Source organism: Heterocephalus glaber, unplaced genomic scaffold (genome assembly GCF_053883595.1).
Source record: "Heterocephalus glaber isolate CG9 unplaced genomic scaffold, H.glaber_assembly_v1.0 deba00000122, whole genome shotgun sequence".
Taxonomy (NCBI): Eukaryota; Metazoa; Chordata; class Mammalia; order Rodentia; family Bathyergidae; genus Heterocephalus; species Heterocephalus glaber.
In genome coordinates this window covers 50,471,924-50,495,871 of record NW_028258138.1, presented here as the reverse complement: position 1 = coordinate 50,495,871, position 23,948 = coordinate 50,471,924, and the positions used below count along the sequence as shown (strand labels likewise).

The 23,948-nt window shown below is 36.8% G+C and overlaps 1 protein-coding gene across 8 annotated transcripts in view; it reads left to right on the top strand.

Annotated features, from left to right (window-relative positions):
- Positions 1-23,948, top strand: part of Impg2 (interphotoreceptor matrix proteoglycan 2) — a 240,980-nt gene that overhangs the window by 49,697 nt on the left and 167,335 nt on the right. For 6 of the 8 annotated variants that reach the window (XR_015452507.1, XR_015452506.1, XM_087214529.1 and 3 more), the window contains exons 7-8: positions 17,893-18,054; positions 21,284-21,342. Coding sequence is in view for 6 of the 8 variants with exons in the window: in XM_087214529.1 (XP_087070655.1) it covers positions 17,893-18,054; positions 21,284-21,342 (221 nt within the window). In the remaining 2 variants the exon portion in view is untranslated. The remainder of the gene's footprint in view (positions 1-17,892; positions 18,055-21,283; positions 21,343-23,948) is intronic. The other 2 variants (XM_087214545.1, XM_087214537.1) reach the window with 1 other exon arrangement.

Here is a 23,948-nt window from a genome sequence, read left to right as displayed (position 1 = left end):
CAAGGTCCATGAAGTATGCTGCTGGGATCTCAATTGGAATTGCATTGAATCTATATAGCAGTTTTGGAAGTATGGCCATTTTCACTATATTAATCCTTCCTACCCAGGGAAAGGGGATGTCTTTCCATTTTCTGATATCATCTTCAATCTCTCTTTTCAGAGTGCCATAGTTTTCAGAGAAGAGGTCTTTGATTTCTTTCATTAGGTTGATTCCTAGGTATTTCAGTTTTTTGGATGCTACTGTGAAAGGAATTATTTGCCCTATTTCTCTCTCAGTGAGTCTGTCATTGGTGTAGAGGAAAGCTATTGATTTTGGTGTGTTGACCTTGTAACCAGCTACTTGACTGAATTTGGTTATTAAGTCTAGAAGACTTTCGGTGGAGTTCTTGGGGTCTTCTGTATAAAGTATCATGTCATCTGCAAATAATGACAATTTGACTTCTTAATTACCTATCTTTATTCCTTTTATTTCTTTCTCTTGTCTAATTGCCATGGCTAATGTTTCCAGAACTGTATTGAACAAGAGTGGTGATAGTGGACATCCTTGTCTTGTTCCTGATTTTAGTGTGAAGGATTTCAGTTTTTGATCATTTAGTATGATATTGGCTGTTGGTTTTTCGTAGATGGCTTCTATCCGTTTGAGGTAGAGACCATCTATTCCTATTTGTTGTAGGGTTTTTTTTTTTATCATAAATGTATGTTGGATTTTGTCAAATGCTTTTTCTGCATCTGTGGAGATAATCATATGGTTTTTGTCCTTGGCTCTATTGATATAGTGTATTACATTGATTGATTTTCATATATTGAACCATCCCTGCATCCCTAGGATGAATCCCACTTGTTCAGGGTGTATGATCTTCTTGATGATCTTCTGCATTCTGTTTGCCAGTATCTTATTAAGGATTTTTGCATCTATGTTCATTAGTGAGATTGGCCTATAGCTCTTTTTCAGTTAGGTCTTTCTCTGCTTTGGGGATCAAGGTGATCCTTGCTTCCAGGAATGAATTTGGAAATTGCTTCCCTTTCAATTTCATTGAAGAGTTTCAACAGTAGTGGCAGCAGTTCCTCTCTAAATGTTTTGTAGAATTCAGCAGTGAAACAGTCAGGGCCTGGGCTTTTCTTAGGTGATAAGTTTTTAATTATATTTTCAATTTCATTGGTTGATATTGGGTTGTACAGAATTATTAGGTCTTCTTCATTCAGCTTTGGTAATTCATATGTATCTAGGAATCTGTCCATTTCTTCTGTGTTGTCCATCTTATTGGCGTATAGGTTCTGGAAGTAGGTATTGATGATCCTCTGGATTTCTGATGGGTCTGTTGTGATTTCACCCTTTTCATTCCTAATTGCATGGATTTGGGCCTTTTCTTTCCTTTTTCTGAGAAGGTTGGCCAAAGGTTTGTCAATTTTGTTGATTCTTTCAAAGAACCAACTCTTGGCTTCATTGATTTTTTGTATCATTCTCTTAGTCTCCATTGCATTGATTTCTCCTCTGATCTTTATAATTTCTTCCCTTTTATGAGCTCTGGGGTTGTCCTCTTCTTTTTCTAGAAGCTTGAGGTTCAGCATCAAGTTGTTTAATTGGGCTCGTTCTGTTTTCCTAATATGCATATTCACTGCTATGAATTTCCCTCATAAGACTGCTTTCATTGTTTCCCATAGATTCCAATATGTTGTATTGTCACTGTCATTTAATTGAAGGAACTGTCTGATTTCTTCTTTACTTTCCTCTGGGACCCATTGGTTATTCAGAAGTGTGTTGTTCAATTTCCACGTGTTTATGAAATTTTTTGAGTTTCTTTTGTTATGGATCTCCAATTTCATCGCACTATGGTCTGATAATGTACAGGGGATAACTTCAATTCCTTTGTACTTACTTAAACATGTTCTATGTGTGAGTATGTGGTCTATTTTGGAGAATGACCCATGTGCAGCTGAGAAGAATGTGTATTCTGATTTTGTGGGGTGGAAGACTCTGTAAACATCTGTTAAGTTCATTTGTTCAAGAGTTTAATTGAGTTCTAGTATTTCATTACTTATTTCTTGTCTAGTTGGTCTATTTCTGACAGTGGGGTATTGAGGTCCCCCACTACAATTATATTAGTGCATATATGATTTTTTATGTCCCTTAGTATTTGTTTTATATAGTTGGGTGCACTAGTGTTTGGTGCACAGATATTTATGCTTCTCATCTCTTCCTCTTGGATTGTTCCCTTTACAAGGATGTACTGTCCTTCTTTTTCTCTCTTAATCAGTGTTGGTTTGAAATCTACTTGATCTGCCAAGAGGATAGCTCCTCCTGCTTTTTTTTGGGTTCCCATTGCATGGAGTATTGTTTTCCACCCTTTAACTTTCAGTCTATGAGTTTCCTTTTGAATGAAGTGTGTTTCTTGTATGCAGCCTATTGTTGGATTTTGCTTCTTGACCCATTCTACCAGTCTATTTCTTTTGATTGGTGAATTGAGACCATTAACATTGATGGTTATAACTGAAATGTATTGAGTTGTCACTGCCATGACTTTTTCTTTTTGTTGGGGTCTCCCCCTTTACATTTAATTTCTTGTCATGCCAGATGGATTCATTCTGCTTTTCTTCCTGGAGTTGTGATCCTCAATGTCTGTTTCTAGGATATTGTGTAAAATTCTTTGGAGTGCTGGTTTGGTATTCATGAAGTTCCTAAGGTGCTCTTTGTCATGAAAGTATCTTATTTCTCCATCCATTTTGAAAGCTAGTTTTGCAGGGTCCATCAATCTGGGTTGGAGGCTGTTTTCTTTTAGGGCTTGGAATATGTCACTCCAAGCTCTTCTTGCCTTGATGGTTTGTGTTGAGAAGTCTGCTGTGATTCTGATGGGCTTTCCTTTGTATGTGATTTGTTTCTTTTTCTCTAAGTGGTTGTAGAACTTTGTTCTTCTGTTGTGTTTCTGGAATCTTAACAATTATATGCCTATGTGTAGATTTTTTTGATCAAGGCTATTTGGAGTCCTATTTGTCTCACTTATCTGTATGTCAAGCTCTTTTCCCCTGCTTCGGAAGTTTTCTGCCATTATTTCTGTGAAGATCTTTTTTATGTCATGTGCACTCTCTCTTGTTTCTTCATTGAGCCCAATCAGTCTTATGTTATTCTTGTTTGCATCATCTAGCAGCTGCTGGATTGATTTCTCATGTTCCCTTATAATTTTGAAGCAATTTTTCTTTTCCTGTTCACTAATTACAATCTTATCTTCTATATCTGAAGTTCTGTCCTCACATTGGCTCATTCTGCTGTGTAGATTTTCAATGGAGTTTTTCATGTCCTGGAAATCTATTTGCATCTGTTTTATGGATTCCATTTGTTTCTTATGTTGGGATTCCATCATGTTCCTCAGCTCCTCTCTAGATTTATTAATCATGTCTTGCACTAAGGGCACAATTTCTCTTGTTATCTGAGAAATTATTTCTGATTTCATTTTTTCCAGATCCCCTTTTGTAGCCAGTTCAGTGGGTCCAGGTGGTTGAGTATCAGAGTGTTCCATGTCATTTCCCTTTGGGGTTGCTGTAGGTGATCTGGAAGTCTGGTTTTGAGACTCATTTATGTGTTTTCTCATTTCGACTGGGCAGGGGGACTGTTAGCACCTGCACGGATTACCTCCTCTGAGCTGGGTGAGGTGGGACAGGGGCCGGGAGCAGCGGTAGAGATGGTGACCCTTTCCTGTGGGCTGGGAGCAGCCGGAGGGATGGTTGCTGGGAAGCCCCTTCCTCTGGGCCAGGAGCAGCAGGACAGAAGGTGGCCCAAAAGCCCTTTCCTCTGGGCTGGGAGCAGCGGGAGGGATGGTGACCGGGAAGCCCCTTCCTCTGGACCAGGAGCAGCGGGACAGAAGGTGGCCCAAAAGCCCTTTCCTCTGGGCTGGGAGCAGCGGGAGGGATGGTGACTGGGAAGCCCCTTCTTCTGGACCAGGAGCAGTGGGACAACGGCTCAGAAGCCCCTACCTCTGGGCCGGGAACAGTGGGACTCCGTATCTTGGTCTGGTGGTCTGGTGTCTTCTGCGTCTTTGTAGTGTGGAATCAGGTGGCTGCCTGTCTGCAGCGGGGTGATTCGGTGTCTTCCGCGTGACTCAGGACCTCGGTAGGGCGTGCACACACCTGCCTGTCTTCATCGGGCTTATTCGGCCTGTGTTCTGCATGACTGAGGCCCTCGGTAGGGCATGGGCAGACCTGCCTGTTTGCATGGGCCTGATTCAGCGTGTTCTGTGCGACTCAGGACCTGTTGGTCTGGAGCAGGCTGATTCGGCGTGTGTTCCGCCCGACTGGGGCCCTCGGTAGGGCGTGGGCAGACCTCTCAATGTCTGTTTTTTAGAGTGCTGTAGTTTTCGGAGTAGAGGTCTTTGATTTCTTTTGTTAGGTTGATTCCTATTTCATTTTTTCGGATGCTATTGTGAAAGGAGTTGTGTCTCCAGTTCCTCCTCTCAGTGAGTCTGTTTTTCATGTACAGGAAGGCTGTTGACTTTTGTGTTGACCTTGTATACAGCTACTCTACTGAATTTGGTTATTAAATCTAGAAATTTTTTGGTGGAGTTTTCTGGGTCGTCTGTATAGAGTATCATGTCATCCTAAATGCACCATTATTAATAAGAACTTGTCTAATAATACTAAGTCCTATATCTGAGTCTTTATTATAAAAAATAACATATTAAGTACAAAATTACACGCTGCCCAGGTATATAGACGCATTTTGTGAGAAATTTCATTAAACTCTGCATTTAAAAAATTTTCAGTTTTTTTTAACCACCTGTACATTTTTTCATTATCCTGTAATTCTAGAAGGATACCTAAATCTATATTCAGTTCTATATTGAGAGGGTTGTGGGTTTTTTGTTTGTTAAGTTAAGCTTTTATTTTGTTATCTTTTCCCTTTTGTTTTTTGCTACTAAAAACTCAATTATCATTTTGATTGTCATTCTTGATATTCTGATTGTTTTCTTTGGCTGCTTTTAAGATCTAAGATATAAGATCTATCTATCTATCTATCTATCTACCTACCTATCCATCTATTTCTATTAGGAATTCTACAGTTTTACAAAAGTGAGTATAGATGTGTATAAAATACTTGGATATTTTTATGAGTTTGGTTCTTGACTACTGCAACGAATGAGTATCACCATAAAGCAAATCATGTGAAGTTTTTGTTTTCTCAGTGCATATAAAAGTTATGTTTATTCTGTGCTGTCCAAGTAGTAGGTTTCAACAGTGGGGTTAGAATATTCAGTAAACCATGTTGTAAAGAGCAAGTGAGGCAGAGTAGATTTAGTATAATTGTTTAAATTTTTTTTTACTATTGATAGTACATATTTGCAGTGCATAATGACTACATTCCTTGTGGGGAGTTAGTACATGTACATACACACCTTAATTCTTTTTTCATCTCCCTCCCCTCTTCTCCCTTCTCCCTTCCTCTATCTCTTGATCATTTTCCCATTTGCAAAAGATCTATCTCCCTATTTTCTTAATATACCTTTTCTTTTGCTCTTTATTTGGGTTTCTCATATAAAAGAAACCATGAGATATTTAAGCTTGTGTGTCTGAATAAATCAGATGTTAATTCAAATGTTAATTCACTTAACATTATGGTCTCAAGGTGCATTCATTTTCTCACAAATGATTCAAGTTTATCCTTTATTGCAGAGTAGTACTCCATTATTTGTAAATACCACACATTTTATCCATTCTTTTGTTGATGGACATATATACTGCTTCCAAGATGTAGCTTTTGTGAATTGTGCATACACTGGTATGGATACATCACTGTTGTATGATGTCTTTAACTCTTTTGGAAAGACACCTAGAAGTGGAATGATTTAGTATAATTCTTAAGAGCCAAGGATTTTTAGAATGATAAGTGAGCATTGGCTTAAACTTAAAGTCACCAATGGATTTGGCCCCCTCCTTTCTTCCCTCTCCTGGCCACTATTCTACTTTCTACTTCTATGAGATTAACATTTTTAGCTTGCAAAATGAGTGAAAATGTGGAGTGTTTGTCTTTCTGTAACTAGCTTATTTCACTTAATATGTTCTCCAGTTCCATCCATGTTGCCACAAATGGCATGATTTTATTCTTTTTTATGGCAGAAAAATATTTCATTGTATCTGTGTATATGTACATCCACACACAAACACATATATTCACCATATTTAAAATATCCAGATTCAAACATGGCTGATTAGAGAATGAGGTGCATTGGAGAGGCTTGGAGGAGAGACACCAGATAATGCAAGTATTCTGAAAGAGGGGAAAAACACACCCAGATATAGAAAATTAACCTGAAACACAAACCCTCTAGATTGAGCCAAATATCTGGGTTGTTGAAAAGGGAAGCAGGGGGCTGCTAGTCTGTATCTCTCCCTACATTCTTTACCCAGGGAACACACAGGAAGCCAGAACTGAAAAGGCCGGACTCCTGGGATAGGCTTTCTACATACTCTCCCTTCCACTTGTAAGAGGAAACCCAGCCTGGGCTGTAACTGCAGTTAAACTCCTGAAAGGGAGAGCCAGGAACACAAACACAGGCAATCTCTTCCACATCAATCATCCTCGCAAATACCAAGGTCACTGCAGCATCCTGCCCACTGCCCACTACTCAGGCTCAAAACAGGAAGCCCCCCTCCCCAAGCAGATGGAGGCTGAACACTGTGCACTATGGGTGGTACAAAGCTTGCTGGCAGGGAGCTGTAGATCACATCCCTGGAGACAGGGGGAAGCAGGAGAGATTCAGTGGAGCTGGATAAGAGTGAGTGCTTTCCTATTGTTTTTCCAATAACCAGAAGGAGACAGCATAAAATCCTGCCCACCTTCCACTATCACATGCAGACAAACAAGGCCTTCTAAAGAGCCTAGAGATTTTGCCAAGTGCTGTGGCTTGAAAAGCAGAAGTCTGGAGACAAGGATCAGGGATGCATAAAGGTCTGGTGGTGAAGGAACAGAAAGGAGTCAGGAGCTGAGTCAGAGGACTTCTGATGATATTCTTGGCAAAAGGCCCCGGAGAAAGAGCAAGGAGACTATCTCAGGATTTGCACCGTAGTGAGGGAAGCAGGAATGGGAAGTCCCTGGTGGAAGCTGAAGGAGAACTGGATGTTGGACAAGTTATACCACATCCTCTTCTTCCCAAATTAATTAAGATGTTTAGATCTTGGGATAGAGACAGAGATCTGCAGCTGGGCATGCCCAGAGCAAACTTGCAGCCAGGAGGTGGGTCCAGAGAGATCAGCAGCCCTGAATGCTTCCAGGCTGGCAATTAAGCAGTCTACAGAGGGGAAACTGGCTTGGGTGATTGCAATTGGATGTTGACACTGCAGAATGAAGGCAACTGTGTGAACACTCTGGCTGTATGGTATAACAACCATGTGAGGGTTTTTGGTTCATTTCTTTCCTTGCTTGTCTGTTCTGGGTTTCTCTCTCTCTCTCTCTCTCTCTCTCTCTCTCTCTCTCTCTCTCTCTCTCTCTCTCTCCCTCTCTCTCCCTCCCTCCTCTCTCTCTTTTTCTCTCTCATTCTCTCTGTATCTCTTTCTCCTGTTTTCTCCAGTTCTTGCTTCTTTATTAGTATTATTTATTTTACTTTTTATTTCTTAAGTTTTCTCTCTTTATTCTGCTTTGTCTTGATCTTTCTTTTCTTTTTAACTTTTCTTACGTATTATTTTTTCTTTCCTCTTCCTCATTTTCTCTACCTGTGTATCTTCCTTCTCTTCTTCACCAACTTTCATGGATCATATGTATGTACTTAGCAGATTCCTGTATATGTACAAAGAGATTAAGAATTGATCAGTACTTTAATTTGAGCAGTACCATTCATAGCCATGTCAGTGTAACCTTTAACAGAATTACGCTTATTGGATCCAAACAAGACTAAGTACGAATATATAAATAGATGCCAACAACCTCACAGCTTCCCTCAATTTCTAGTTACACTTCCCAGTCTCTGTATTCCTCGTCCTTCATCCACAACACAATCATAGTGGTGAACCTCAATACCTCACTGTCACAAATAGATCAACTAGACAAAAAAAATCAACAAAGAAATAGCAGAGCTGAACCACATCTTCAAGCAAATGCTCTTAATAAATATCTACAGCTTCTTTTACCCTACTACAACAGAATACACATTCATTTAGCAGCACACAGAACTTTCTGAAAAATAGACCACATTCTATCCCACAAATCTTGCTTCAATACAAAAGGATTGAAATTATCTCAGAAATTCTTAACAGAATTGGCAAATAGAATGCAATAAATCATTAAAAAGATCATACATCATGACCAGGATGGGTTCATCCCAGGGATGTGCAATGATGGTTCAACATAGGAAAACCAATAAATATAATACACTACATTAACAAAAGCAAGGACAAAAATCACATGAAAAATCACACTCAATAGATGCAGAAAAAGCCTTTGACAAAAATCCAGCATCCATGATAAAACCCCAAAGCAAGAACGTAGATATAAAGAATCTTATCTCATTCTGATAAAAGCTATTCATGACAAACCTACTGCCAACATCATATTAAATAGGAAAAAGCTGAAAACTTTCCTTCTAAAATCAGGAATAAGACAAAGATATCTACTATTACCATTCCTTTTCAATATAGTACTTGAAACATTAGCTAGAGCAATCAGGAAAGAGAGAGAAATAAAAGGGATACGTATAGGAAAGAACAAAATCAAAATATCGTTATTTGTAGATGACATCATTTACATAGAAGACCCAACAAATCCCACCAAAAGACTACTGGAATTAATAATCAAATTCAACAATGTGGGAGGATAAAAAAATCAACCCACAAAAATGAAAAGTGTTCCTATACACCAATAATGAACTCACTGAGAAAGATTAGAAAAACAATGCCATTCACAGTAGCACCAAGAAAAGTTAAATACATAGGAATTAACCTAATGAATGAAATGAAAGACTTCTACAATGAAAACTACGGTATTCTAAAAAAGAAGAACAAAGAAAATACCAAAAATGGGAAGATATCCTCTGCTCTTGGATAGGCATAACCAATATTGTCAAAATGGCCATACTACTACAATTGATATAGTGGTACCTTGGTTCACAAATTTAATTATTTCCACAATTCTGGTCACAAACCAAACTGAACGAGAACCAAATCAAATGTTTTCATTAGGTCAACATTGAACCTAACCATTGAATTTGATTTGGTTCTTTTCTAATTTGGTTTGCCACCAGAATCGTGGAAAGAACTAAATTCATGAACTGAGGTACCACTGTATAGATTTATTTATTTTTGTCACCGGGGATCAAACTCAGGACCTTGTATTTGTGAGGCAGGCGGCAGCACCACTGAGCTAAATCTGTGGCCCACCACTGTATAAATTTTATGCAATCCTAATTTTAAAAAACTAACAGCATTTGTCACAGAACTAGAAAAAACTATCCTAGAATTTATGTGGAACCAGAAGAGATCTAAAATTGCAAAAGAAATCCTGGGCAACAAAAAAAGCAGGAGGCATATCCATCTTAGATTTCAAATTATATTACAAAGCTATAGCCATGAAAACAGCACGATACTGACACAGAAACAGACGTGCAGGTCAGTGGAACAGAATAGAAGATGAGGAAACAATTTCGGGCACATTAAATCATCTGATCTTTGACAAAGGGGCCCAAAAGCACATGCTGGAGGAAAGATAGACTAACAAATGGTGCTAGAAAAACTGGTTACATACACACTGAAAATTGAATCTAGACCCATATCTATCACCATGTACCAAAATAAAAATAAAAATAGATCAAAGACTAAATATTAAAGCAGAAACACTTAACTGGAAGATAAAATGATAGCCAAATCTTAGAAGTGGCCTATATATCAATCAAAAGATGAATAGATAAAGAAAATGTCATATTTATGCATAATGAAGTACTATTCTTACATAAAGAAGGATAAATTTGAGTCATTTGTGGGAAAATGCATGCACATTGATACCATATTAAGTAAATCATACACACAACTTAAATATTGCACAAATCCCTTTATATGAGAACCTAAAAATATAAATAATTTTAAAAATAAAAGATAAGAAATAGGAAACAGATATTTCAGAAATGGGAAGAGAATCTAGATATGGAGAAATGTAGGAGGGAGGGAGGGGGGAGGAAGGTACAAATCAAGATATATTAAGTACATGTATCTACTGCCTAAGATGAAAGTAAACATTATGTCCTGTAAACATGTACTAATGATAAATAAAATATATTAAAATTCATTTAGTCATCTATGGGTACCTTTGGTTGATTCCTTAATTTGACAATTGTGAATTATGTTATAATAAACATGGGTGTGGAGGTATTTCCTTGAAATGATTATTTAATTTCCTTTGGATATATACCTAATAGTAGGATGGCTAGATCATATGATAGTTTTATTTTCTATTTTCTTTTCTTTTTGGGGGGGAGGGGAGGGTACCGGGGATCGAACTTTGGACCTTGTGCTTGCCAGGCAGGCAGCGGAACCACTGAGCTAAATCCCCGGCCCCTATTTTCTGTTTTTAAAATAACTTCCATAATGGTTTTACTATACTAATTTACATTCCTATTGACAGTGTACAAGAATTTCCCCTTATGTCTGTGACAGGATTTGTAATTTTTTGTCTTTTTCATGATAGCCATTCCAACTGATGTGACATGATGATACCTATTGTTATTTTAATTTGGATTTCCCTGATGATTAATGATATTAAACATTTTTTCATATAATTGTTGGACATTTGTATGTCTTTTTTTTTTTTTTGGTACTGGGGATCGAACTCAGGTCCTTGCGCTTGTGCAGCAGGTGGTGAAACCACTGAGCTAAATCCCTGGCCCTGTATGTCTTTTTTTGAGAAATATCTACTCAGATACTTTGACTTTTTGAAATCAGATTAATTGTATTTTGGCTGTTGGTTGTCTTATACATTTTGGATATTAATCCCTTGTAGATGTATAGATTATGTATAGATTATAAATATTTTCTCCCATTCTGCAGGTTGTCTCTATTGATTTATTATTACTGTAGTGTTCTAGAAATTATAGCAGAATTCCATTATTCCTTCTACATTTATTAAGTATAATTCTACTGTAGGAAACTGTTGTTACTTCACTCATTTATTTATTAAGTAACTTATTTATTTTTGGTACTAGGAATCAAACTTAGGGCCTCACACTTGCCAGGCAGGCATTGTGCTGCTGAGCTACATTCCTGGCCTCTGTCAATCCTTTATTTCTATCAGTATAGACTCATGGATTTTTTTTTTTATTCTTTTGGACTATAATACATTGTTTATTTTGATACTCAAATTGTTTTAGCTTCCACCACCGGAGAACTTGGATTTAGTTACAGAGTAGTACTACAAAAAGTTTGTTGAATATGGTCTTTTGACTCCACATAGCAACCAACCTTGAAGAAATGATCACTTTTTGAGTTGGTGTGATATCAAAAGAAAATATTCCCAATTATCTAAAAAGGTTATTAATATATCATTCTCTTCTCCAATATGTATCTGTGTGGACAGATTTTCTTCATGAATTCAACTAAAATATAACAGTGCAATTAATTGAATGTGGAAGTAAATTTGACATCTCAGCTGTCTTTTATATTAATCCAGATACTAGTAAAGAATTCTCAAAAAGTTAAACAATGTCACTCTTTCCACTCTTTTTATTTTGCAGAAAATACTGTTTATTTTTACATGAAATGAGGTTATTGCTCTCTTTTTTGGAATCAGGTATCGAACTCAGGACCTTGCGCTTGTGAGGCAGGCAGCAGAATCACTGAGCTAAATCCCCAGCCCTATTGCTCTTTTAAAATGAATTAACATACCAAAACCAGAGAAGGATCCACCAAAAAATAACTACAAGCCAATTTCCCTAATGAATATAGATGCAAAAATCTTCAAAAAGATACTGGAAGGGAAAGAATACATTATTTGAAGACTCTTTAAACCAGTGGATCTGAAACAATTTTCGCACCATTAGTAACTGAAACATACCACTTTAGGTATTTTGAGGTATTTACTATTAACTAAATTTAGAATGTTTTTGTGTTCACTCTAAGTGCAGTAAACATTGGAGTCGGTGGGATTTTCTGTAGATTTTACTTGAGGTGAGTATAAAGCAGTTTGCAGTCTTCATTGTAATGACAGTACTGCTCCAGTGCAACGATACAGCTTTTAAACTTAAAACTTTTTGGTAAACTATTGCTCAGTTTTTTTCTGTTGCCAATAGGAAACTGCTTTCCATTAATGGAGAATTCATGCCTTTCAAGCATTTTAAATATGACAATATTTATAAATGTGGTTTGGAGTAATTATTTAAATTCTTTTTCCTAATTTTCATTCTCCAGAAGTCTTTCAACAAGTAATTTGTAGTAAAGACTGTGTTGACTTCAGTTTTGGAGAATAGTAGTTATGTTAAAGATAAACCATTTGGTCGTATTGAAGCCAACACAGAACTTGTTGTTGTTTTCTTTCTTCAGTGATAAATAAAATACTCACAGAATTAAAAAAAAAAATACTGGAAGGGCTGGGGATTTAGCTCAGTGGTTGTGCTGCCTGCCTCACAAGTGCAAGGTCCCCAGTTCGATCCCCGGTACCAAAAAAAAAAAAAGATACTGGAAAAGAGAATGTAGCAAATCATCAAGAAGATTATACACCATGACCAAGTAGGATTCATCTTAGGGATGCAGGGACGGTTCAACATACACAAATTAATAAACGTAGTTCACCATTTTTTTTATGGAAACAGTAAAATATTTAATCTCATCAGCATTTTTAAATTGGAGAATTTAAAACAAAATGATGAGAAAAAATGTCCAACTCAAAACGAAAATATATTAGCCCATTCCATGTACTTTTTGAAATACTGACATTATTGGTTGTTGTGATTTGTGGAGACATCAGATCCATAGTGAGTAAACCTTTGGTTGCCACATCAGAGCCTCCCCCATGTTAGAACCTGTTATCATAGGCACTCTTCTCTGTCTGCCTCCACTGGCAAGTGATGAAATGATCCAGATTCAGAAAGCAATGGCATTTACCAATGATCTTTATCCTTCCAAAGCAGCTTCCCAACGACCCTACACACTGAAGTCTGTAGAGAAAGAACATCAGTAGAACACGGTGTTTTCTAGGGCTCACTGGGCTTTCGAACACTGTTTTATAGGGAAGGTGGCAACACTGTAGTCTTAACTTCTATGGCTTGGCAGCACCAGGCCAGGGGCTGGCAGAAGTCATTCGATTACTTCAGCTGTCTTGTCTAGTAACTGCTGGGATCATTCCACAGTGGGGGGCACCACTCAACTTTTTTTTTCCTTGAAGCTACAGCTAATCTAGTTCATCACAATGCAGTTTTCTCTGATTTCCTTAAAAGAGTTGATAAGTCATTCTTAATGATTCCCCAAATATTTGTGACTACTGTAATTATCAAAACCAATGAAAAGTATGAAATATGAGTTCAGGGACCTCACACGCATCTGCTTAATGTAATCCTGAGGGCTGTGCTGCCTTAACTTTCTCAGAGAACTGTCTCAGCATTTCAAAGTAAATGTGGACAGGATAAAGTGTCAGAAGTAAATACTGGGTTTTCTGTCTATCCGATTACCTTGCTAAGAAAGAAGCAGGGCTGTACAGCAAATCGCTTGAGGCCTGGCTTCCGATATTCTAGCATCATAACTAGCACCTGTGCCTTGTCTGCACGAGAGGAAATCACCAGCGGATGGAGGGTGGGGTACATGTGCCAGGACCCGGCTGGCTTGGAGATTTAAAAAAAAAAAAGGCTTTTGCTTTTTACGATGGCAGCATTGATTATTTTTTACTATTTTAGTTAGCAACTGATTAAAAAGTGGTTCCTAGATGAATGAGTTACTTTAGAGAACATTAAAAATCTTATTCAAAAGTATGAAGATTCATTTCGACCGGCTCCTGTAGTGATATGGTTAGAATTCCATGGGTGAACTAGATGAGATTGTGCAGTCTAAGCACCAATCCAGACTGAGAAAATTAACTTCAATATATTAAAAATAAAGGTTCCTCTTTCAACCACTGATGAAAAACGGTAATTTCTAAGCCATTTACCATTGGGACCGAGGGATGGGGCTGCTTACAGTTTACATAGCCTTGTAGAACACCATATTAACAGAGACGAGGACAAAAATCACAAAAATAATTTCAATAGATTCAGAAAAAGCATTTGACAAACTCCAACACTCATTCTTGATAAAACCTACAGAAAATTGGAATAGATGGTCTTTATCTCAGTCTGATAAAAGCCATCTATGACAAACCAACAGCCAAGATCATACTAAATGGTCAAAAACTGAAAGCTTTCTCTCTAAAATCAGGAACAAGGATGTCCACTGTCACCACTCTATTCAAAATAGTTCTGGAAACATTAGCCACAGCAACTAGACAGAGAAAGAAAAGGAATAAAGATAGGAAAGGTAGAAGTTAAATTATCATTATTTGCTGATGACATGATAGTCTACATAGAAGACCCCAAGCCCCACCAAAAGACTTCTAGATTTAATAACCAAATTTAGTCATAGCTGGATACAAAATCAGCACTCAAAAATCCATAGCATTCCTGCACACAAATAACAAACTCACAGAGAAAGAAATTAAGAAAACCACACCTTTCATAATAACATTGAAAAAAATGAAATACTTAGGAATCAATCTAACAAAAGAAGTAAAAGATTTTTATTTTGAAAACTACAGTACTCTGAAAAAGGAAATCAAAGAGGATATCAGAAAATGGAAAGATATCCCTGGCTCTTGGGTAGGAGAAACAACATAGTGAAAATGGCCATACTCCCCAAATTGTTATACAGATTGAATACCAATAGCATACCTCACAGAATTAGAAAACAATCCTAAAATTTATTTGGAACCAGAAGAGGATACCAAAACCAATTCTGGGCAGTGCAGGCAAGGCAGGGGGCATCACAATCCCTGACTTAAAATTCTATTACAAAGCTACAGTAATAAAAACAGCATGGTACCGGCAAAAAATTAGATCCAAGGATCAATGAAGCAGATTAGAAGATGCAGAAAAAACTCCAAACATACTCAGCCATCTTATCTTTGACAAAGGGGCCAAAGACCTTCACTGGAAAAAAGTTTCTTTAATAAACGGTGCTGGAAAAACTGGCTTTCCACATGCTGAAGACTAAAACTAGACTCATGTCTCACACCATGCACTAAACTAAAATCAAAATGGATCATAAATCTAAATATTAAGACAGAAACACTGAATCTACTGGAAGAGAATAGGTAGAACTCTCACAGACATAGGTGTAGGCAAATGCTTTATGAACAAAATCCTTGGGAAATATAAAGAATCAATAACTGATATCTCATCTTATTAAAAAGCCTTTGCACAGCAAAAGAAACCATCAACAGAGTGAAGAGACAACCCACAGAGTGGGAAAAAGGTTTTTCTAGCTGTTCTCTGACAAAGGACTAATATCTAGAATATATAAAGAACTCAAAAAAATCATACCCACAAATTTAAAGACCCAATCCAAAAATGTGCATCTGAAATGAATAGACACTTCTCAGATGAAGAAATGCAAACAGCAAAGTAATATATGAAAGAATGTTTTTAGGGAACGGGGGAAGGGGACGTTACCAGAACCTCTGTAGTAAGTCCTAGTCTCCTGCAAGGCACGGCAGCACACGGCGAATTACAGGAAAAATGAGACTGAAAAGAAGCTGAGTTTTAGGTCTGATCAGTGCTGCTCTGGGCAGCAAAGACAAAAGCCCCCAGCTTACCGCACCTTTTATTCAATATTCAGTACATGGGGAGAAAGAAATGACTTGCAGAGGGTTCAGTACATCCTGCGTAAATAAGATGTAACAATCCAAGAACAAGGAGGACCTGAGTAGATGTTTGTTCCTCCCAGGATGTTTTCAGCTTCCAGGATGTTTCTTGTCCTGGAGAATCACAGCATCACTGGATCATTGAGGTCTCAGTTGTGACCGGAGGCCAAAATGGAACTGTGTCTCAGAATTCCATAGCTGGGCTGTAGGCAGAACTAAGCTAACCAAATGATTTTTCCCTAAAATTATGTAGCATTGCTCCCGACATAGCTCCCTTTCTTTTTGTTTTATGTGAAGGTATGCTCCCAACAAATGTTCAACATCACTGGTCATTTGAGACATGCAAATTAAAACAATGCTGAGATTCCACTTCATTCCAGAAAGAATGTCTATCATCAAGAAATCAACCAATAACAAATACTAGTGAGAGAGTGAAGAAAAAGGAACCCTTGGGCCGGGGATTTAGCTCAGTGGTTTCACTGCCTGCTGCACAAGCGCAAGGACCTGAGTTCAATCCCCGATACCACAAAAAAAAGAAAAAAGAAAGAAAAAGGAACCCTTCTGCATGGTCGGTCAGAGTGTAGACTGGTGCAACCACTGTGGAAATCAGTATGGAGATTACTCAAAGAAGTAGGACTAGAGGTCCCATTTGACCCAGCTGTTCCCCTTCTTGGTATCTTCTTGAAAGAATGAAAAGCATCATACCATATGTACACCCATGTTTATAACAGCTCGGTTTGCAACAGCTGGAAACAGCCCAAATGCCCATCAACCAGTGAATGGATAAAGAAGATGTGGTGTTTTAAAAAAAATACAATGTAGAACTACTCAGCCATAAAGAAGGAGAAACTTGAGATATTTCTAGGTAAATGGATGCACTTGAGACCACACTCTTAAGTGAAATAAATCAGACACACATGTAATAAATATCACATTGTTTCTCTGGTGTGAGAAAGCAAAAGTATACATAAGGACCAAAATCTATAATAGATATTGTGAAATAGGAAGAAAATGTTCAAATGGGAAGGAGAACAGGGTCGGGGGGAGTGGAAAAGGAAAGAAAAAGAAAAAAAAAGAAGGAATGGATGGAAACAAAGCTTTTGTAAATAAGGAGGAGAAGAAGGGTTGAAGGGAGGGGAAGGAATGGGGAAAAAAGAATCAAGATATATCATGTACAGGTATAAACTCTATGATGAATGTGATCATTATATATTTCTAAAATGTATCAATAAACTTACTGAATTAAAAATGAATAAATATTTTTCAGTTCTCTCTTGTAATTTGTTTCCAGTTTTATAGTTTCTTAGTACATGTGTGTAGTATCTAATGTTTATATTCCCGCCTTTTTTTGAGACATAGTCTCACTATGTGGTTCAGGCTGGCCTTGAACTCACTGTGTAGCCCAGGCTGACCTCGAACTCTCAGCAATCCTCCTGCCTCAGCCTTCGGAGTGTGGAATTACAGATGGGAGCCACCACACTTAGCTACATTCCTTGTGGGAAGTTGGTACATGTACATAGCACATTTAAATTTTGTTTGGTAAATATTTATAGGTGTAATCTATGTAAACCATACTCCTTTGACTTGCTTATTTATTTATTTATTGGTACTGGGAATTGAACTCAGGACCTTGCGCTTGAGAGGCAGGCACTAGAACCACTGAGCTAAATCCCCGGCCCTTTGCTTATTTATTTTTAAGAGGGCTCTAGGACCAAAATTGGAGAACTGCTCTCCTAGACTATTTTTAAATGGTAATTACATAATAGTCAACTCTTTTAAAACTTACTTTGATGATTTCCTATGGGAAATTATTTATCTTGCCTTGAACTGGTCAGTGCGTGTTCAAAGGAATGTAGAAATGCACAATAATTTTAATATTAATAACTTTAATATCTTAAATTCTGTCTAATTTGTTTCAGAGTCAAATACTACATAAAAATTCATTGTCAGAAATGACCTCTGGCACAGTGTCTGGAACTTTGTAGGCAGCTTATAAGTATTTGTTGTGAACAAATAAACACTGACACTGTTCTTTTCTAATAATCCAGATTAGCAATGAAATTGTGAATGTTATAGAAGAGCCCGCAAAACCAGCAGCTGAACAGATTGCAGAATTCAGTATCCACCTTTTGGGGAAGGAATATAGGGAAGAGCTACAGGATCCTGCCAGCTCCCACCACAAGCATCTTGTAGAAGAGTTTATTTCAGAGGTGGGTGGTTTTTGTTTGTTTGTTTTAATGAACAAGACAGATGGCTAGGGATGTAAGTTTCCCTTATCCACAACACTACTTAAAGGAACACTTAGGATTCAAGCCGTCCATCTACTTGGTTCTTGGGGTAGTGACTTGGTTGTTTCTTCAGAAAGCTCTGTGAAAAGTTCACAGAGAGACAGGTAAATTCTTCCCTAGAAATACAATATTGCTATCTACTAACAAATAAGTGCTCTTTCCAACTTATGCTGCACAGATGAGGAAGACTGAGTTCCACTGAACGGTTTTGACTTGACAGTGGTTGGAAAAATGAGTATCTCTGAGAAATTATGAATAGTGTATTGTTTTTCTTGAGTAAACATTAAATTTAATTTTTAAATTCATCTTTACTATTCCTTTTTGTTAAAAATTTTGAGTAGTTACCACATAGGTAATATAGACTACAAAGTTTGGAAGCAAAAATAGACATCCAGTAAAAATAGATCTCTTGCCTATCTTTGCTGCTTGATAAGAGGTATTTTTAAAAAGATATTTCTTTAAATAACTGTGAATTCAACCATACCATAACTTTATTTTCTGAAAGAATTCTGCATGAGACTCAAACTCAAGTTTCTTTCAGTTAAGAATGACCCATTCCCGAGACCCTGTGTCTTTGTCTTTGTTTGGTAGGCACTGAATGTCCATCCACCCCCTCTACCTGATGACAGGGCACATCATTCTTTCCTGTTTCTTTTCCATTCCCTCTTGATTAAGTTCTTGTTTGCCAAAGTTTTCAATTCCATTAACTTGAATTAATTTCTTTCCCCAGACACTGTGTCCAGATGGGAAATAAAAATATGCATTTCTTAACCAAACAGGATTATTGCAGTCATAAGACATGGAGAGTGTCAGCCAGACAATTCATTTTCCTAGCCAGGTGACTAAGTTGCAAGGTTGTATGGTATGTGGAAGAAATGTCAGCCAGGCCAGTGACCACGTGGCATCAGATAGCGTCTTAGGTTGGCTGTCTGGTTCTTTTTGCCCTTGGATTAAGGAACACTTAATAAGTCTTAGTGTTTGAGTAAACAATTGTGTGAAATGACTACAGCTTTAGAGAAAGTCTAGTAAACACTCTGAAAACCATCTTTAGTTGAGACTTAATGAGAGAGGGTAATGTGATTTGATGGTGATGAAAAGTCTGGGCGCCTACCATGAAGATATCTCCTTCTCTGGCCTTTATCTGTACCATATATCCCCTTCTTGCCTTGAGTAAAATGTCTCTCAATAGCTACTTTTCATGTGGAACAGCAGAGGCAGGAGTTCTGTCTCTGAAGGATCTTGTCACTGTGCTTACTGAAAACTGAAGGGCACCTTGCTTCCAGCTCTTTCCTTTCATTGAATAGTCACACAGCTTGTGCCCTTAGTATTGCATCCTAGGTAGCACTGGAAGACACACAGGGAAAAAAGAAAACCTATTTGGAGAAGATGAGGTTCAGAAACTTTTATTCTTTTTTAAAATGAGGATAAAGGTAAGAGGAAGAGGGAGCATGACAATACCAAGTATGATGTTGGAGGGAAGGACAGTGTGATAAACTTGGGAGGGGGGAAGACAGTTATAGCATCAATGTAGTGTCCCTGCGTAGTGCTTTTAAGCAAGCCCGTAGTGCTTCCACAGACTGCTTTCTGTCTGCTTGCTCACTTGAGTCCTGGGGATAAGCATCTTCATTTTACAGATGTGGTTCAGCAGGCCAAATAACTTGTTCAGGATTATTTCAGCCTCTCTAGGAATAGAATGTAAAAATCAAGTTTCTTTTTGCCTTTCTAAGTGTTCCTTCCTTTATACCCTCTATAGTTCCTTTAGTTTTAATTCAGGGAAATGTGGTGAATTTCAGTTTTTGCTGTCTTGATCCTAATTATAAAACATTTATCAGGAGGCAATAGGAAGGGGAGAAGGCAATGTAAATCAGTGGGAGAAATATGGCTTGAGTATTAGAGGAATCTCAAGTTAAATTCTGATTCAGTCACAAAAAGTATGCTCCTGGCCAAGTTATTTGATATCTTAGTGTCTCAGTTTTCTCATTATAAAGCCAGGGTAATATATATGTCTTGGGAATATTTCAGGGATTAGAAGTAATAATGCAAAGCACCAGACATAATAGTCACTCAATACCAGAGGCTTCTGATTCCTTGTCCTACAAATTCCACCTCTATCTCCATCTTATAAGAATTTATTCTTTCCTTGCAAAGAGTAAAACAAAGTAAAAAAGTATCCTGTTTGAATTCTTTATTCTTAAGACCTGAAGATGTTCAATAAATCAAAATTTTAAAAAATTTCACTTGTCTAGTTATTTAATGACTTAAAAACAGAAACCCAGAGATGCCCCCAAAGTCCATTAAACTAATTTCCATTATTGTGGTCTTGGCCACATAGCAACCCATCTCATAAGCCACCTTCTGAAATGTTATGAATTAAATGCCCAGTTTTATTAAAATATATTTGCATATTATATGATTATTTTTAGATCTCTAGTCTAGCATTCTTTTTTATTCCTCCAGTCACTAAGCTCATATGGAATTACATGGCTGAATTTTAAAGAATAAGTATTAAAAACTGTGGATGTAATGCTTTTGTGGATGTAATGTTCACAAACTCATCTTTTGATGGAAATTACCTAGCCACTGCTTTGGCACAGCCAGTCTACAAGGCGTCTATCCTGGAGCATATTCCAGGCTTGAACATTTCTTTCAAATGCTTAGTGTGTTCATACTTCTTTCATGTTGTAGGAACAAGAAACAGATGTCATCAGACAGTTTCGCATTTATGGAAAACAGACACTAGACTCTTTGTCATTGTATATTGACTGGGGCCAGATTTTTAATCCAAACAATAACATTTAAAAGTGCTATAATAGCTTTTTTGAAATTAATAATTTTTCATATTTCATCACATAAGAGATGAAAGAGTGTTTTGCCAATAAGATTATGCTTTTTATAATTTGGGGAAAATTAATATGGAAGTACATTAAAACCTTAAAGGACAAATGAGTAAGAAAAATGTGGCAGTGTTATGACAAATGTTATTTTCTAACACTGTAATTGCTGAAAAACACTTTTTTCATTGCTGGACCCATATGTATCTTCAAATAATTGTAAGTAGTAGATTTTGTCTTCTAATCTTATAAGAGTTTTATATATACAGTAGGTCTCCACATTTCTATATAGTTGTAATTTTTATTTTTATTTTTAACAGGTTGAAAAGGCATTTACTGGGTTACCAGGCTACAAGGATATTCATATTCTTGAATTTAGGTAAATGGATTTACTTTAAAAATACATGTGCTCAATAGTACTCTTTGTAAATGAAAATCTTTTATGTTTATCATATATACTCTAGCAAAAATGATTTGAATGCTGTACTTTAATGCTATTTCTGGTAAACTGCTATTCTTGGTGCTGTTTTTTAAGGTGAGGAAACAGAGTTAGAAAAAGGCAAAATAATATATTCAAGGAGACAGTAGTTGAGCCAGAGTAAAAATTTGGGAATTTGAGTCCTTAGCTTACAGTTGACAAGTTACACAGCTCTTTTTTGGCACTGATGTGATTAGATTGGTCAGATTGGATGTGGCCTTGGCATTCTCCTAAAGTTTATCAATGTTCTTTTATCAAACTTCTTTTAAGGGCATTTCTTTGCTGTTTAAGACTCATACCATAATACTTGGGAGTATTTATTAAACGAGTACTTTGTACTGAGAACTTCACATTCTTGAACTCATTTAATCTTCAACTGTCCACAGATATTTTTAATCATTCCATAGAGGAAGAAACAGATTTAAAGGGATGAAACATTATACAGTCAAAGAGTTTGTCTATTGGAGATGGAAGAGGGATTTTGAAACAAAGTAGCTGGTACCATAGCTCTTGCTTTTAACTTTCCTGCTAGACCCAGTCATGTGAGTTTTGAACCATGTGGATGATAGCTATGGCCCACCTGTTGGCTCTAAGGAAGCATAGACCGGGGTACTGTGCAATTTACAGCATAATTAACAGTGTCATTCGTCGTTTCAACTTTGGCATGTTCTTTGTCAAAAGGTCTCAGTTTATCAGAAATAACAATAACTACTTATGTAACATTTATTGCACAGCAGGCTATATATACTGATTTTTTTCTCATAAGGAAACCAGAACACAGAAAATTTAAATAATTTACCAAAGGGCACTTACTCAATAGTACAGGCTTAGTAAAGAAATGTCTTGTATGACTTACCCGCTCTCACACCATGATCAGGTTTTAGAGATTGCTACCCTTACCTGTGACTAAACTTAGATGAGCATGTGAAGCCTTTGAAGACCTCTCTCATTTGACAGCATGTGAAAGCCAACAAAGACTTTGGAGCCAATCTGCCTGGGTTCGAATCCTGCCTTTGCACTTCTGGCTGGGTGGTTTGGGTTATATTAGTAAATCCTAACTTTGCATTTGTATAAAAAATAATTTAACTATTAAGCCTGTGTTATTAAAAATGCTTGTGAAATATTTTGGGGAAATGATTTAGTTTTTTTGTTCCTTAGTTTCATTACATGTAACTTGAGGACAGAGTTTAATGAATCTTAATGAGGATTAAGTGAATTAATTTTTGTAAAATTCTTAACCTACTTTCCAGAACACAGAAAGTTCTGTTTTGATGTCTGTTACATAAAATGAATAAATACTAAAAAGGCCCAAAGGAGAAGGGGAAGTGGGAGGGATTGGGGAAAGGAAAGAAGAGAAAGGAATTAATATGAGAAAATAAAAAAATGGAAACAAAGTCTTTGTAAATAGGGAGGGGTGGAGGAGTTGAAGGGAGGGCAGGTGATTGGTGAAGAAATAAGAACCAAGATAGATTATGTAAAGGTACAAATTTCCAATGATGACTGTCATTATATTGTATACCTAAAATGTACCAATGAAATTAATTTAAAAAATGAATAAATACTAAAGGCTTTGCAGTAAAATATAGGTTAGTCTGACCTTTACCTACTCTTAATATCTCACTGCATAACATCTGCTAGTCCTTTCTTTGTGTTTTTTTTGCATTCATATGTGATTTAAGCGTAATTTCATGCCATTCCATTTTCAGTCTTATAGTCTGTTTTTCTCTTCCTCAAAAAATATTTTAATCTTTATTGAAATCAAATTGTGGAATCATGCCAAAAGATTGTACTTATTTAATAGTACTTTAATATGATTACTAGTTATAATTTTTGTTTTGATTTTAATCAGCTTTTCTTTCTTGAATCTGCATTATTTTCCATAGTATATGTGTATAATTAATTCCATTCTATTATTGAATATTTATATTTCTCTTTTTTAACTATAAAGATATACTGTTATATCTTTCGAATAAATTTCTGGAATCATAATTGCTGGTTCAGAGGTATACACGTTTTGTTTTTTTTTTGAGACAGGGTCTTGCTATGTAGTTTAGACTGGACTTGAACTCACTAGGTAGCCCAGGCTAGCCTTGAATTTGTGTGGTCCTCCTGCCTCAGTTTCCCGAGCTCTGGGGTTGCAGACATGCACCACCGTGCCTGGCACTTTTTTGTTAATAAAGGAAATGAATTTTACTGTTTTCTTAGATGCAATATAAATATATAACATACAAATTAAAAAGAAAATAAAAAGGTGCATAGTGAAAATAAAACCAGTACTCCTTTTGATAAACGACTACTGTTCCCAGCTTTTTATATCTGCAGAGACAGTCCATGGAAATACAACCATGTACATATTTAGGCAATCTCTTTTCTTTGAGAATATTTGTATTTTCTTTTGCATCAAGTTTATGAAAGTCTAAAGGTTCCTGGCAAGATACTGCTTGAGGAAGAGATACTTAGGTTATTATGTCACTATTTATGTTAGGAGCACACTTTGTTGTTTCTTC